This window comes from Vigna unguiculata, chromosome 8, assembly GCF_037176805.1.
Source record: "Vigna unguiculata cultivar grain cowpea cultivar isolate G323 ecotype 2 chromosome 8, ASM3717680v1, whole genome shotgun sequence".
Classification (NCBI taxonomy): Eukaryota; Viridiplantae; Streptophyta; class Magnoliopsida; order Fabales; family Fabaceae; genus Vigna; species Vigna unguiculata.
The window spans coordinates 690,340-705,908 of NC_140799.1; the positions used below are offsets into that span (position 1 = coordinate 690,340).

A 15,569-nucleotide genomic window follows, 5' to 3' on the forward strand; every position below is an offset into this window, starting at 1 on the left:
TCTTCATACCTCACACACAACTATAAATACCTTCTCTTCATGCTTCTCATTCCAATAACAATAACACATAAACTTTATCCATGGCGCTTTCTAAACTCCTAGTTGCTTCCCTTCTCGCCTCGCTTCTCGTTCTTCATCTCGTCGATGCCGATCAATCGGTATAAATATTCAAACACTTTCTTTCTTTTTCGAACATATCATATCACAACACCAACAGCCAAGGTTGTTCTTCATTTGTTTCGCCTAGGTTCTTTCTAATTAATTTTTGCATGGTTTTTGAGGAACTGCAGGTGCAACCACAAACGCAGGCTTCTCTTCTTCAGCAGATAGGTATATTTATATTCATATATATGTGTCTACCGAATATTCTTCGTTGTTTAGAAATCGAGATTTAAGAGGATTTAAAAATAAGACCATGAAAGAGTCAATACTCTTGAATGGATGATATATCGGATGAGGGTGATCCATTTTAATGATATTAGTTATATCTTATATAATTTTATTTATCTTTTTTTAATTTTAAATGAATTTTGGAATTAGTTCATTTTGAAACTTTGATTAATTTAGTTCTTCATCTTTTGAAATACGTGGATTTAATTCTTTTAATCAAATTTTGTTAGGTTTATTTGACATTTCAAACATGTTTTATAACAATAATTGACTTAACATTCAAATAAAAACATGTCAAACAATATAAACAACTTAAATACAATTCTAAAATATGTACAAAACATCGAATAAATTTAACAAAATTTGATTAAAAATACTAAATTTATATATTTCGAGGATTAAATTGGTTCAAAATTTTTAAATTGACTCATTTTAAAATTAACTGATAGTTCTATTTTTTTATTAACTAATTTGCAATTTTTTTGATGTTCAGACTGTAACGGAGCGTGTGGTGCGAGGTGCCGTTTATCATCTCGTCCTCGTCTCTGCCAAAGAGCTTGTGGAACTTGTTGCAGACGCTGCAACTGCGTGCCACCTGGCACCGCCGGAAACCAAGAAATGTGTCCCTGTTATGCTAGCTTAACCACTCGTGGTGGCAAACGCAAGTGCCCTTAAACTTCATGCACCACACTTTCATATTATATTTATTATATCATCAAATAATATATAACACTATATATATAGATATATATGATGCGTTCTTGAGTGAAGGGTGAAAGAATAATGTTCGGAACTATCGAACCCCTTTTTCAATTGTTGTTGAATCATTGAGTGTTGACGTGGATATGTATATTTAGACATTACAAAAGTTAAGAACTATGTTGTGGAATTCTCATTACTTTTCTTTAAGGTTGTGTTGTACTTGCTTTCGTTGTAATGTTTCATCGTGTATATCAATAAGAGTTATTATTTTATGACTTCGTCATTTTATTTATAATATTTTCTTCTGTGATACCATCTTCTGGTGTTTGACTTTGTATTTAATATTCAACTTTTCAAATTATGGTGTTCTTATTAGCTGGCTAAATTCAGCACAAGAGAAGGTGTTTTTGAAAATACAAAGTGTTATTTCAGAGTTCGTCACTCATGTTTGTAAATTTTCAAAACCATGCAAACACGGGTCAATTCTTAAAGGAGAAGCCCAACATTTCTGACGCGAGTTTGAATAAAAATTGTTCTAATTTATGTATCGTGAAAAACATATGACAAGGTTTGAAAAAAAAAATATACACACGTGTGTGTATTATGGCTATAATTTTCTATTATGAATATATGATAATAAAAATAACAAAGGTTTGCAGAAAAAGCATTGGATCATTTTCGTAAGGTAAATCTGATTGCGTTTTTTTTTTTTTATCTCTTCAATTTGGTATATATGTGTTCCAAAGTTGTTGAGCTTAATTTAGTTTTTTTTTTAATTGAGAAAACTTAACATTTTTTTAATTAATTTTTCCTTTTACTTTACTATCTTAAAATATAATTTTCGATCCTAAAAAAATTAATAAATTGTTTTAAAGGTTTAAAATTAATTTGTTTCGCAAACTGTGTAAAATCTGAAGAATTTGTATAATATTTATTAAGGTTATAAGAAGAAGAATTTTGATTGTAATTTTTTTTTCCTATCATTATAATAAAAGTGAAATAATTTCATCAACTAAACTGATTGGAATTTAAATAAAAAAAGAGAGTTAATTGAGAGTTAAGAAGTCGATGAAAAACAATTTAGCTTCATCTGAAAAATAGAAACTAAAAAATTAAAAACAAAAGTAAAAATTTTCTTAAAACTTAAAAAGGAACAAAAGTGACAAATAGCAATCGGTGACGATGTTGACTGCTCCTGACTCATACATGCAAGCAACCAAACTATTGCTTTGTTTTTGTGTATATACGCATGGAACAATTCCGAACACACACACACACACATATATATATATATATATATATATATATATATATATATATATATATATATATATATATATATATATATATATCACTTATTATTATATGTCTACTTTACTCTCTTTTTTTTCTATTTTAAGATTCAATTTGGCTGAGAAGAAAAATAGAAATAATACATATTGTAACATATGTGACAAAAAAATCATTTAAAAAATATAATACATATTTTATTATTTTTATATAATTTTTTATTTTTATTTTTCACTTTATCCCTCTTAGATCAAATACTTCTATTTTGTGTTTTATCGTGTAAATTTTACTCTACTAATTTGTTTTTATTTTACATAGTTTCTCTCATCTCAATCATGCAAAACATAACATACTTTTCCTATTTCCTTTCTATCCTATATATATGTTCCTCGTTTCCTTTTATTTTTTTATATTTTAAAAAATATACTTAATGATAACAATTTTTTATCAAAATTAAAAGGATCCTATATTCTTAAAATGAGTGAGTCCTGTGATTTTAGTATCCACATAACTTATAAATTGAAAAAAGAAAAATTCTGAACATATTTCGGACCAGATTAAGATTATACTAGGAATTTATGCATTCAACTAACTATAACCATTATTGTAATGAATAAGGATGCCAATGAGACTGGAAGAATATAGATAGTAGCTCTATGTGGGATAAATATATTTTCCGTATCTGTATTTATATCCTAGCAGTGTCAATGTTTTAATCATGTTTTTTTTTTTTAAATTTAAATCAAAGTATAATGAGTACGGATATCTATGAATACGAATATTATGATATCCGTAGCCGTTTCGTTAACAAATGGGTATAAAAGATACCCGTACCTATTACCCATATATATTCATTTAAAATATCTAATCCATTTTTTACCTATTACAAGTTTTATCTATAAATACGAGTTTGGATTTTTTTTACATCCTTGATATATGTTAAACAAGGCACTAAAATTAGTAATTTCAACTAGTTATATAGAAAATTTTCAGAAATACAGTGTAATAACAAATCCCAACACCCTTCCTAACATCACATGTTCACATACGAATGATTTCCGATTAAATGTTACTTGTCTAAATCATGTTAGTTATTATTAAATCATCCATTTATGAACAACCTGGTTGGTGGATAAAAAGCACCAACTTTATTAATTATTATGAGATATTAATTACACCCACTAAATCTAAAAGTAAATAATTTGTTTTTTTTTTTGCGTAAATCCGATCCTTTTTACTGTTTTAACATTTATAAAATATGCTAATTTAGTTTTAACAAGTATTTTGGTGCTTTTAAAGTTATGGCCAATATACTAATCTTTATAGCTTCATGAAAATATTTGATTAAAATACTTACATATTAACATATTGTTGATTCAATATTGATTATGAGATAAAATTTACATATTTACAAAATGTTGAATATAAGAATAATAATAAAATTTTAAAAATGCTAATTTAAATGCTAACCAATTTTAGAGATTATTATTTAGCTAAATTTCTATATATTAGGTGATTCGACACGAGAGTCTTCAACAAGAGCATTCAACAATGAACATAGAAAAAGTTACGAGACCTAACAAGAAAATGGTATCTGATAAAATTTAGAGTAAATAAGTAAAACCAAATTACACGTCAATTATAAAAGTTGCATTAAATTTAAACTTTAATATTTAGTATCTCAATCTATTCTAGTAAATATCAAATTATATTAAAATAAATGGAATTAAACAACGTAAGAGGACGGATTTTTCTATAAACATTTTAAAAGTAAAATTAACTTTCCTTATAATGATGAAAATGAATTTACAAAAATTCTTATGATTCATATTTTCATTTTTAATTAATTTTATCTTATGAAAATATTTATATTATTTGTCTCTCTTTTTAAGAAATTAGTATAAAGAAAGAAGTATAGCTAGCTAACAAAATCAAGATTTACACATTTTGCATTTTATTAAAAGAAAAGTAAAAATTATTTCTTCATCATCTTTAAGAAGTTCACATTACATTTTTCAAAATCATTTGTCCTTTTTAAATATATTTATTTGTGCTACTAAAAAGCATTTAGGTTGGGAGAAGAAGTTGTGTGTGAGTGAGAGTGACAAAAACCTGCACCAGTTATGGTTCCCAACATTACTTGGCTCCAATGTAGGAATGTGATGATGCTTACTTCAACCTCATCATCCTATAAATGATGTTGTCGAACAACACTCCACTTGTTTCCATGTTTTTTTTTTCTTTCCTTAAACATTAACATTTTCTTTTCCTTCATTATTTCACCCCAGATTTTTTTTCTTTAATTAATACGTGGTATACAAAGGAGTATAAATCTTATTTTATAAAATTAAATTAAATTAAATTTAAAGTTTACTTCTTAATTGATTAACATTTTCTATAATGATAAAAATGAATTTATAAAAATTCTTTTATATGATTCATCCAATAAATTGTTAACTTATGTGTGAATTAGTTTTATCTTATGAAAATATTTATGTTATTTGTCTCTTTTTTAAGAAGAAAGAAGTATAGCTGGCTAACAAAATCATTTACACATTTTGCTTTATTAAAAAGTAAAAATTGTTTATTTCAGAAATTCACATTACATTTTTCAAAATCATTCCGCGTAAACTATTATCCTTTTGGAATATTTATTTCTGCTATTAAACAACACTCCACCTGTTTCCCATGTTTTTTTTTTCTTTCCTTAAACATTATAACATTTTCATTCCCTTCATTTATTCAATTCCAAATTTGGTCACATAAGTTCCTACAAAGAGATCAACATTCTTCAATACTCAAGACTCAAGACTCAAAACTATATATTTTAAAATATCAAAATGAATGTATATCAATGTATTTTGAGAGCATAATAGAACAATAACACTAAAAAATCACTAGATCAATCTAAATTTATGTTAGAAATGAGTTTTTTTATTTTAAGATTAAATAGTTAATAATGGCTCAAGATGAATTCAACTATCTGTTCTTGCATCTTCAAAATACATGTAATTTATGTTGTATCTTTAAGACATGAATGGAAAATGAGAAAAAAATACCTTAAAAATAAAGCAAGGTAAGAAACTTCACTTTAGTAATAAGTAATTGTGCACCACCTAAGGTACATAGATATATCAATCAAACTAAATTATTACACGCGTTTATTTGAATTTGGATTCTCTGTTGGATTTTTTTGTGTTGTTCCTTTACTGTATCTTCATAACACTAATTTTGATGTTTTACAGTATATTAAAAAGATATTTAAAATACCTATACAATGTCTTTTAATGATCAACAAAGGATAACATAAAAAAAACTAATAGAGAACCTGAACTCCGCTTATTTTCATATATAGAAGACGATTAGTGTAGTAAATTAAGGACATTTGTGTCTTCCACCATGAGTAGTCAAATTTGCATAACATGGACATTCTTCATAGTGACCACTAGTACCCGAAGGTACACAGTTGCACCTTTGACAACATGTTCCACATGCCCTCTTACATAGATTTGGTCTTGACGATAATTGACACCTTCTAGTGCATTCACCATCACAATCTATAAAACAAAACAAAAAAAATCTTAAAACATCATTTTTATATAACACCAAAGGTTAACTTTAGGGTTTGCTTAAAGAACTTGTACCTATGGTTGGAGGTGAAGGGTTAGGACTTTGTTCCGCTACTAAGTTATTGAGAATTACCTGTGATGTATAAGAAAACACAACATCAAGTAATTTTGAAGGTTGATTGGGAAAAAAAGATAGAGACAAACAAAATTTCAACATATATATATAATGATTTGTATGAAAATGAAACAAAATTATAACAATATATAAGGAAAAAGTTAGGTTTACCATCCTATCTGATTCCACGAGAATCACAATGATTTGAGAAATGAGGATTGAAGCTAGGAGAGTCTTGAAAATGGTCATGACTTGAAGATGAGTTTTGGAAGATGAGAATGAGAAGGTTTGGAGATTTGTTATATGAATGAAGAGAAAAAGTGTGTTTGTATTTATAGTCCATAGTTAAATGAGAGAAATGTTGTTGCATTTTAAAGAAAAAGTGTGAAACTAATTTATTCCATTAAAGTGGGTCCCTTTTTCTTTCGTTCAAGGTATAGATTATAAAGTTTTGGAGATTTCTAAAGTAATCAAAAGTGTATTCTTTTTTGCAAAGAATAAGCAATGCATGTATATCCATGTTATGGACATTTGTTATATACAACAAATAATTATAGTATAGGGAATAAATAAATAAGTTTTGGATTATCATGAATGTGTGAAGAGAGATAAATACAAAAAGATAGATTGGGAAATAGAGGTTGGAAACACATATATTGAGATTGATGTATACATTATTGCATGATCTCTCACAAATCAAGGTTAGTATCTTATTATGATTTATGTATGTTAGTTTATGATTCTTTTTATAATATTTCTTCTAAATTAAGTTTATCCCAAATTAATATAAACCATAATTATGATTTTAGGGATTCTTTTATGAAATTGGTATGAACTCTAATTATAATTTTTCCTAAATTATTATAACCCTTAATTATGAAATTTAAGGATTTTGTGTTTTTCGCTACCTATGGTAATTTTTTTTAAGTTTTGAATTTATACAGTATTGCTTATTTAATTAAAGTAGTATGAGTTTTGTTATGTTTTGCATTGTGATAATTGTGATTTGTGAATATAATTTTTTTTTTAAATAGACGAGAGGTGATAAATTTATATTAGAAAGATTATGATAAAAAGTAAAAATAATTGATTCTTTTTTTTTTAAAGAGAAATGTTTGTGATAAAGATGTAAAAAAAATGCATTTACGTTAACTAAACTCGAGAAATTTAATAAGAACCAAGAATTTAAGACAATAAAAAACACATCTTTAAAGTTCTCAAAGTTACATATAATGAATTTAAAAATTCATTAGAACGTGATATGGGAAAAACGACATCAAATTTGACAAATAGCACCAGATCAAATTGATGAGATACAAATGGTTTATCTAAGATGGTATTCATGATTTGGTATCATGATATAATAGCGAATGGTAGTAATATTTTTTTGAATTCTACTATTATGTGTGTTTGTTTTAAGGAGATGAAATGAAGAGAAAAAATGAAGAGTTTTTCTTCTAAATAAAATTATATATAACAAATCTAATTTGACCCCCTACATTTTTGTCCAAATTCCGCCACTACCAACAGGTGTGGAATATGTATGATAGGTAGATGGGTTTAAACTTAGTGCATCATGTTAAGGCTATATTAATCATTTACACAATTTTCATTTTATTAAGAGAAAAATAAAAATTATTTCTTCATTATCTTTAAGAAGAAGTTCACATTACATTTTTTTTCCCTTCATTTATTCAACCCCCGATTTTGTCACATAAATTCCTACAAATAGATCAACATTCTTCAATACTCAAGACTCAACTAACTCTAAAGTAAAGGAAAACATTTTTTTCACCATATATCACTCTTTTATATGGGAACCGACAAGACCTTCACTCGGTTGAGTACAAGAATATTATTTTACCGTATTATGCTTAAAATGTGTAATTTCGAAGAAAACCATTATAGAAAAGATATTTCCTAATTATCAACTAGTCACATGACTAAGTTAATATATTAAAAAGTAATATTTTTTATGTATCGCTAGGTTTTGTCCGTAAATCTATAACTTAAACTTTTGCTTTTCTGGAAATATATAATTAACCGTTTTGGAAAAAGTCTGAGTTTCTTTTTTTAAATTATGTTTGTTTGAAAATATGGATTTAGTTCTTTTATATTTATTTATCTTAATTTAGTTTTTATTTTAGAAAATTTTATGTATTTAAGCTATTTCGGTTAGTATTATAGTAACAACATTAAATATGTGTCACTTGTTTATTTGTTTTCTTCATTTAATTTTTTTTAATTTAAAAAATAAAAGTATTTTTTAAGTGTTAAACTGACATTGTGTCATGTGATGGTGATAATGTGATATGCTAGTATTTCACGTGTCATTATTACGTCATATGTCATTTTCTCATTCTCAATTTGCTCTTTGTATTTTTATTTTGTCTCAGTTTAATTTCAATTTTTATAAAAATTAAGCAATTTTGTCCCTTTTAGATTGAAATTTTTTTTATATATAAATGTTATACAAATATGTTTATTAAATTTGATATTTTTATTCAAATTGATATTTTTATTATATACATTTAACTTTATTTAAAATGGTTTTCAAATTCTAAATTTATTTGTTTTAAATCGTTATATAAATTGTTTGAAATTATTTTAAAATTTTACATTTGAACTTATATATAATTGTTATTTTTACATCAGCTCAAACATTTATATAAAAATTATTGAACTTTACACATTTTAAAAATATATAATTATTGAAATATAAATTTAAATAAAAAATAATAATATTAAAGTATGATGTAATAAAATATCAACACAAGTTTTTGAATTTTTTCTATTAACATTATATTCTATTAAAAAAATTTAAATAAATTTAAATGTAAAGTATAAATTTAAATAAACTTAATTTTGTTAAAAATATTTAATAAAACTATCAATTTTAATAAAAATATTTGTATACCATTTATATAAAAAATAAATTTGGTTTAAATTTGGAGAGAGACAAAATTGTTCAATTTTTACAAAATTATAATTAAATTGAGACAAAATAAAAACACTGGGGTCAAATTGAGACAAACTAAATTTACAAGGCCTAAATTGAAAATAAAAAAATGACACCTAGCGTAACAGTAACATGTGGTACTGTCACTGTCACATACACTACTGCGTGACACGACATTAGGTTAACACATGACGAATTTTTAATATTTTTAAAAATTAAATAAATAAATAAATAATTTAAAAAATTAAAAGAAGTAAGTACCAGGTTTGACTTGGGGAGGTGAAAATTTAGTAGCAGTGGGCGGTAAAGTTGCTTTGTTACCTATTCCTTTAGGAATTGCGGATTTTTTGGTCCATCATATTCATGCATTTACAATTCATGTAACAGTATTGATACTCTTAAATGGTGTTCTATTTGCTCGTAGTTCACGATTGATACCGGATAAAGCAAATCTAGGTTTTCGTTTCCCTTGTGATGGACCTGGAAGAGGGGGGGACATGCCAAGTATCCACTTGGGATCATATCTTCTTAGGACTATTTTGGATGTACAATTCAATTTCCGTAGTTATATTCCATTTCAGTTGGAAAATGCAGTCAGATGTTTGGGGTAGTATAAGTGATCAAGGGATAGTAACTCATATCACAGGAGGAAATTTTGCGCAGAGTTCCATTACCATTAATGGGTGGCTTCGTGATTTCTTATGGGCGCAGGCATCCCAGGTAATTCAGTCTTATGGTTCTTCATTATCTGCATATGGTCTTTTTTCTTGGGTGCACATTTTGTATGGGCTTTTAGTTTAATGTTTCTATTTAGCGGGCATGGTTATTGGCAAGAACTTATTGAATCCATTGTTTGGGCTCATAATAAATTAAAAGTTGCTCCTGCTACTCAGCCCAGAGCCTTGAGCATTGTACAAGGACGTGTTGTAGGAGTAACACATTACCTTCTAGGTGGAATTGCCACAACATGGGCATTCTTCTTAGCAAGAATTATTGCAGTAGGATAATAGCTAGGAGGATTTGAAAATCATTATGGCATTAAGATTTCCAAGCTTTAGTCAAGGCTTAGCTCAAGACCCCACTACTCATCGTATTTGGTTTGGTATTGCTACCGCACATGACTTCGAAAGTCATGATGATATTACTGAGGAACGTCTTTATCAGAATATTTTTGCTTCTCATTTCGGGCAATTAGCAATCATTTTTCTGTGGACTTCCGGGAATCTCTTTCATGTAGCTTGGCAAGGTAATTTTGAGACATGGGTACATGATCCTTTACATGTAAGACCTATTGCTCATGCAATTCGGAGATGGAAAATTCATCCGTCCGGTTTTATAAATTTGCAAATTCTTCCTCAATTAGTTAAAAGAATGAAATTGGCCGATATTATGACAATACTAGGTAGCATAGATATTATTATGGGAGAAGTTGATCGTTGAAATGATAATTGATTTAACAGAAATACAAGATATACATTTTTTTTTTCAGATTGCAATTTTTGAAAGAGATATACATGTGAGATCTCTTTAACAGTGTTAGTAAAGCACAAACATAAAGTATTAATTGCATCAAAAATTTTAAAATAAGGATCAAACTGAGATAAATAAAAATAAAGGACCAAATTAATATTTTTCTACAAAAATAGAGACGAAAGGCATAATTTAACATTTTTTATGTTGATCTTGGTATTCATGTTACTTAATTAAAAACTATATATATCAAAATTAATTTATATCACCATATTTTGAGTGCATAATAGAAGAATAATACTAAAAATTCACCAAAGAATCTAAATTTATGTTAGAAATGCTTTTTTTAGATTAAATAGTTAGTAATGGCTCAAGATGAATTTAACTATCTATTCTTTCATCTTCAAAATATGTGTAATTTATGTTGTATCTTTAAGACATGAATGAAAGATGAGGAAAAATACCTTAAAAACAAAACTAGGTAACAAACTTCACTTTATTAATAAGTAATTGTGCACCACATAAACATAAGGTACATAGATATATCAACCAAACCAAATTATTACACACATTTATTTTTTATATAGATAAGTAATTGTGCACCACCTAAGGTACATAGATATATCAACTAAACCAAATTATTACACGCTTTTATTTTCATATATTTGGTCTTAATGATGTTTGTCACCTTCTAATGCATTCACCATCACAATCTACATAAGAAAAAAGTTATTAAAATATCATCTATATAACATCAAAAGTTAACTTTAGGGTTTACTTAAAAAACTTGTACCTATGGTTGGACTTTGTTCCTCTATTGCGTTCTTGAAAATTACCTGTGATATATAAGAAAATAAAAACATCAAGTAATTTTGAAGGTTGATAGGGAAAAAAAGATAGAGACAAAAAAAAATCTAAAATATATAAGGATTTGTACGAAAATGAAAGAAAATTATAAAAATATATAAGAAAAAAGTTAGGTTTACCGGTGTATCTGATTTCACGAAAATCACAATGACTTGAGAAATGAGGATTGAAACTAGGAGATGTTAGAATTAATTGACGAATTAATTCTATTAGTGACTCATTTGAAATATTATGATGGGCCCAATTGTGATTTAATAAAATATAAAGACTTTATTATTATGGGAAGTGATAATAAAATAAAATAAAGATAAAGATAAAATAAAAACCAACTTGATGGAAGTTGGTTTATAAAAGGAATAGGGGTTTTGTCTCTGGCCATAAGGTTCTTTTCACGGTAATCCATAAAAAACGTGTGAGAAGAGAAAAAAAGACAAAGAGATAGATTGAGAAACGGTGGTTGAAGACCACACAAGATTACAAATTTGAAGAACGCAAAGATCCTTAATTAGTTTTACATGTGGTATCAGAGCCAAGTTTGTAGGATTTATGATTCTCCTGTTATGTGATTTTTCTTCCTTATGATGTTTTTCCTTAATGTTATAGACCCTAATTTAATTTTATGAATGATAATGCTGCCATTAAAATATTGCATCACTGCTGCCATGGATCAAGAATTGTATGCGTGCTTTACTGTGATGGTGTTTTTTATTTTAATTGGTAATTGAATGAAAATATAATGAAATTGTTGCGTGTAAAAGTGGACCACGCGACGCACTAACGTGTATTTGGAATCATGTTTTCCGCTACTACGTGTGCATGTTATTTTTGTTTGAAATTGGAATAAAGGAATTAATGAAAGTTAAAAACCGTTCCTGTTGTGCACGTGGATTTGGCATTGAATGCAAGTTTAAAACAAAACCGTTATTGTGTGAATAAAGTAATGAATGCAAGTGAATGGCATAAAATTGTGTGAACATGCCTATTGAAAGATTTCCAATTTTATAATGTGTGAACCGTGTGATTACATGGTTTATTAAAATTAAAGTTTAATATTTTTATTGGGTTATGTTACCAATAAAATTAATATTAATTATTTTATTTATATAAATAATTAATAATTTTATTTTAATTTGTAATAATATTTATGTTTGTTATTGTTAAATTAAAATTAATGAGGAAGCTATATAAAGTTTATAGCAATTAAATGTATGTGTATTTATTTATTTGAAATTAAGTATGATAAATTTTGTTAGTCACCAAAGTGGCCAAAATTTTAAAGTTTATATGATTTCAAATTATTAATGTTTTTTATTTTAATTACCCATAGTATGGATGCTAAATTATGAATAATTAAATTTATGGGTTAATTAAAATTCATTAATTATAAGACATTTAAGGATCGTCCAAAGGTTGATTAATTGTTCTCATAATTAATGAACATGATAGTAGATAATTTTGTATGCGTCACTAGTTTTATTTATATACCCAAAGGTAGTAGGTGATTCTAGTTGATGCATATTTTAATTATCAATAATGTTATAATGTGATTAGCATCATTATGTTTATGTTTGTGTATTAGTGGATCTCCCAAAGGAGAACATTAGTATGCATAGAATGATTGTTTAGATCTGAATCTGTTTTTACGTTTAGTTTTATGACTCAAAGCATTAATGTTAGGCATGTGTTAATTGCAGTCTCTGTTCCGGTATCTTTACACGCACATGCTTCTTCCAGTCTTTAATGGGTTGAATTTCCCTGACTGGAGTGAGCAAGTCCAATTTCACTTAGGTGTGTTGGATCTTGATCTAGCTCTTCTAGTTGAAAAGTCGGCTGCTATCACGGATGCTAGTAGCAATAAAGAGAAAGCCCATTACAAAGCCTGGGTAAGATCAAACAGACTTAGCTTAATGTTTATGAGAATGAGCATAACAAGCAATATAAAGTCAACTCTTCCTAAAACCGATGACGCAAAAGAATTTATGAAATTTGTGGAAGAGCGCTCCCAAACTGCTGATAAGTCTCTCGCTGGGACACTCATGAGTACGTTGACCATTATGAAGTTTGACGGTTCGCGTACTATGCATGAGCATGTGATCGAGATGACAAATATCGCAGCAAGACTTAAGTCTTTAGGAATGGCAGTGGATGAAGGTTTTCTCGTGCAGTTCATTATGAACTCATTACCGTCTGAGTATGGTCCGTTCCAGATGAACTACAACACCATGAAAGACAAGTGGAATGTGCATGAATTGCACAATATGCTAGTTCAGGAGGAGACCCGACTAAAGAACTTAGGAAGCCACTCTATTCAATATGTGAAGAATCAAGGAGCTGTTGGAAAGAAAGTTGCTAAGAAACATGGAAAGGGTAAAGGACCACTGAAGATTGAAGAGTCCTCAACCAAAATCCAGAAGAAAAATGACAAATGTCATTTCTGCGGGAAGTCTGGACATTTCCAGAAGGACTGCATAAAGCGTAAGGCTTGGTTCGAAAATAAAGGTGAGCATAATGCTTACGTATGTTTTGAATCAAACTTAACTGAAGTCCCCATAATACGTGGTGGATTGATTCTGGATGTACGACTCATGTTTCTAATGTGATGCAGGGATTTCTTACAACCCGAACCATAAACCCAAATGAGAAGTTTGTCTTCATGGGCAATAAAGAGAAAGTTCCAGTGGAAGCGGTCGGGACTTATCGTCTAATCCTCGACACTGGATATCACTTAGACCTTATGGATACTTTTTATGTACCTAGTATCACTAGGAATTTAATTTCTTTGTCTAAGCTTGATATTGCTGGATATTCTTTTAAGTTTGGGAATGGTTGTTTCAGTTTGTTTAAGCGTACTTTTATGATTGGATCTGGTACACTTTATGATGGTTTATATAAATTGAATTTGGATAATTTATATGTTGAAACTCTTATGACTTTGCATCACAATGTTGGCACTAAACGTAGTTTAGTGGATGAACGATCTGCTTATTTGTGGCATAAACGTTTGGGACATATTTCCAAAGAAAGAATGCAAAGATTAGTAAAGAATGAAATCCTTCCGGATTTAGATTTTACTGATCTGAATGTGTGTGTGGATTGTATTAAAGGCAAACAAACTAAACACACAAAGAAAGGAGCCACGAGAAGCACTCAGCTTCTTGAAATCATACACACTGATATATGTGGTCCGTTTGATTTAAATTCTTTCAATAAAGAGAAGTACTTCATCACCTTTATCGATGATTTTTCGCGTTAGGGACATGTCTATCTACTGCATGAGAAATCTCAGTCAGTAAATGCCTTGGAAGTTTATATAAATGAAGTGGAAATGCAATTAGACAGAAATGTGAAAATTGTAAGGTCTGATAGAGGTGGTGAGTATTATGAAAGATATGATGAAAATGGACAACACCCTGGTCCGTTCGCTAAGTTCCTTGAGAAACGTGGTATTTGTGCTCAATACACAATGTCAAGCACACCACAACAAAATGGTGTATCAGAAAGGCGTAATCGAACCTTAATGGATATGGTTAGGAGTATGTTAAGTAATTCATGTTTACCTGTATCATTGTGGATGTATGCTTTAAAGACTACCATGTATTTGTTGAACAGAGTTCCTAGTAAAGCTGTTCAAAAGACTCCTTTTGGGTTATGGACGAATAGGAAACCCAGTTTGAGACACCTGCATGTTTGGGGTTGTCAGGCAAAAGTAAGAATATACAATCCACAAGAAAAGAAACTGGATGAAAGAACAATCAGTGGATTTTTCATTGGTTATCCAGAAAAATCAAAGGGGTATATGTTTTACTGTCCTACCCATAATACAAGAATCATTGAAACTGGAAATGCTCGGTTCATTGAAAATGGTGAAACCAGTGGGAGTGAAGCTTCACGAAATGTGGAGATTAAGGAAGTTAGAGTACAAGTTCCTATAACTAGTACTTCTTTATCAAGAGTTGTTCCACATGTTGTAGAAACTTACAACAATCAAGAAGAACAACAAATTAATGATCCCGAGGTTAATAATGAACCGATAGTAGAACAACCACGAGAAATAGTATTAAGAAAATCTCACAGAGATAGAAAGTCTGCTATTTCGAATGATTATGTGGTTTATCTACAAGAGTCAGAAAATGACTTAAGCATTGATAATGATCCAATTTCTTTTTCAAAAGCCATTAATGGTGATAATTCTGATAAGTGGTTAGAT

At 28.4% G+C, this 15,569-nt stretch overlaps 2 protein-coding genes across 3 annotated transcripts; one reads left to right on the forward strand and one right to left on the reverse strand.

Moving 5' to 3' along the window:
- Nucleotides 1-1,367, forward strand: LOC114193456 (snakin-2-like). Of its 2 annotated transcripts, none has more exons than XM_028083265.2 (3): nucleotides 1-158; nucleotides 291-330; nucleotides 884-1,367. In XM_028083265.2, the coding sequence occupies exons 1-3, from the start codon at nucleotides 81-83 to the stop codon at nucleotides 1,063-1,065; spliced, it is 300 nt and encodes a 99-aa protein (XP_027939066.2). In that variant the 5' UTR covers nucleotides 1-80; the 3' UTR covers nucleotides 1,066-1,367. The 2 variants fall into 2 exon arrangements, with proteins under 2 accessions (XP_027939066.2, XP_027939065.2); XM_028083264.2 differs by having other exon boundaries at nucleotides 19-158; nucleotides 282-330.
- Nucleotides 1,368-5,449: 4,082 nt separating this feature from the next.
- Nucleotides 5,450-6,395, reverse strand: LOC114195493 (gibberellin-regulated protein 11-like). The gene is made up of 3 exons (XM_028085985.2): nucleotides 6,238-6,395; nucleotides 6,027-6,084; nucleotides 5,450-5,939 (listed from the first exon to the last, which is right to left on the reverse strand). The coding sequence occupies exons 1-3, from the start codon at nucleotides 6,313-6,315 to the stop codon at nucleotides 5,758-5,760; spliced, it is 318 nt and encodes a 105-aa protein (XP_027941786.1). The 5' UTR covers nucleotides 6,316-6,395; the 3' UTR covers nucleotides 5,450-5,757.
- Nucleotides 6,396-15,569: the final 9,174 nt, after the last annotated feature.

Bases quoted from the DNA above. Each gene is read 5' to 3' on its own strand.
- LOC114195493 (XM_028085985.2), bottom strand. From the start codon at position 6,315: ATGACCATTTTCAAGACTCTCCTAGCTTCAATCCTCATTTCTCAAATC. The intron at 6,085-6,237 runs GTAAACCTAACT...TATACATCACAG, and splicing joins TCGTGGAATCAGATAGGATG to GTAATTCTCAATAACTTAGT. The intron at 5,940-6,026 runs GTACAAGTTCTT...TTTGTTTTATAG, and splicing joins CCCTTCACCTCCAACCATAG to ATTGTGATGGTGAATGCACT.
- LOC114193456 (XM_028083264.2), top strand. From the start codon at position 81: ATGGCGCTTTCTAAACTCCTAGTTGCTTCCCTTCTCGCCTCGCTTCTC. The intron at 159-281 runs GTATAAATATTC...ATGGTTTTTGAG, and splicing joins TCGTCGATGCCGATCAATCG to GAACTGCAGGTGCAACCACA. The intron at 331-883 runs GTATATTTATAT...TTTGATGTTCAG, and splicing joins TTCTCTTCTTCAGCAGATAG to ACTGTAACGGAGCGTGTGGT.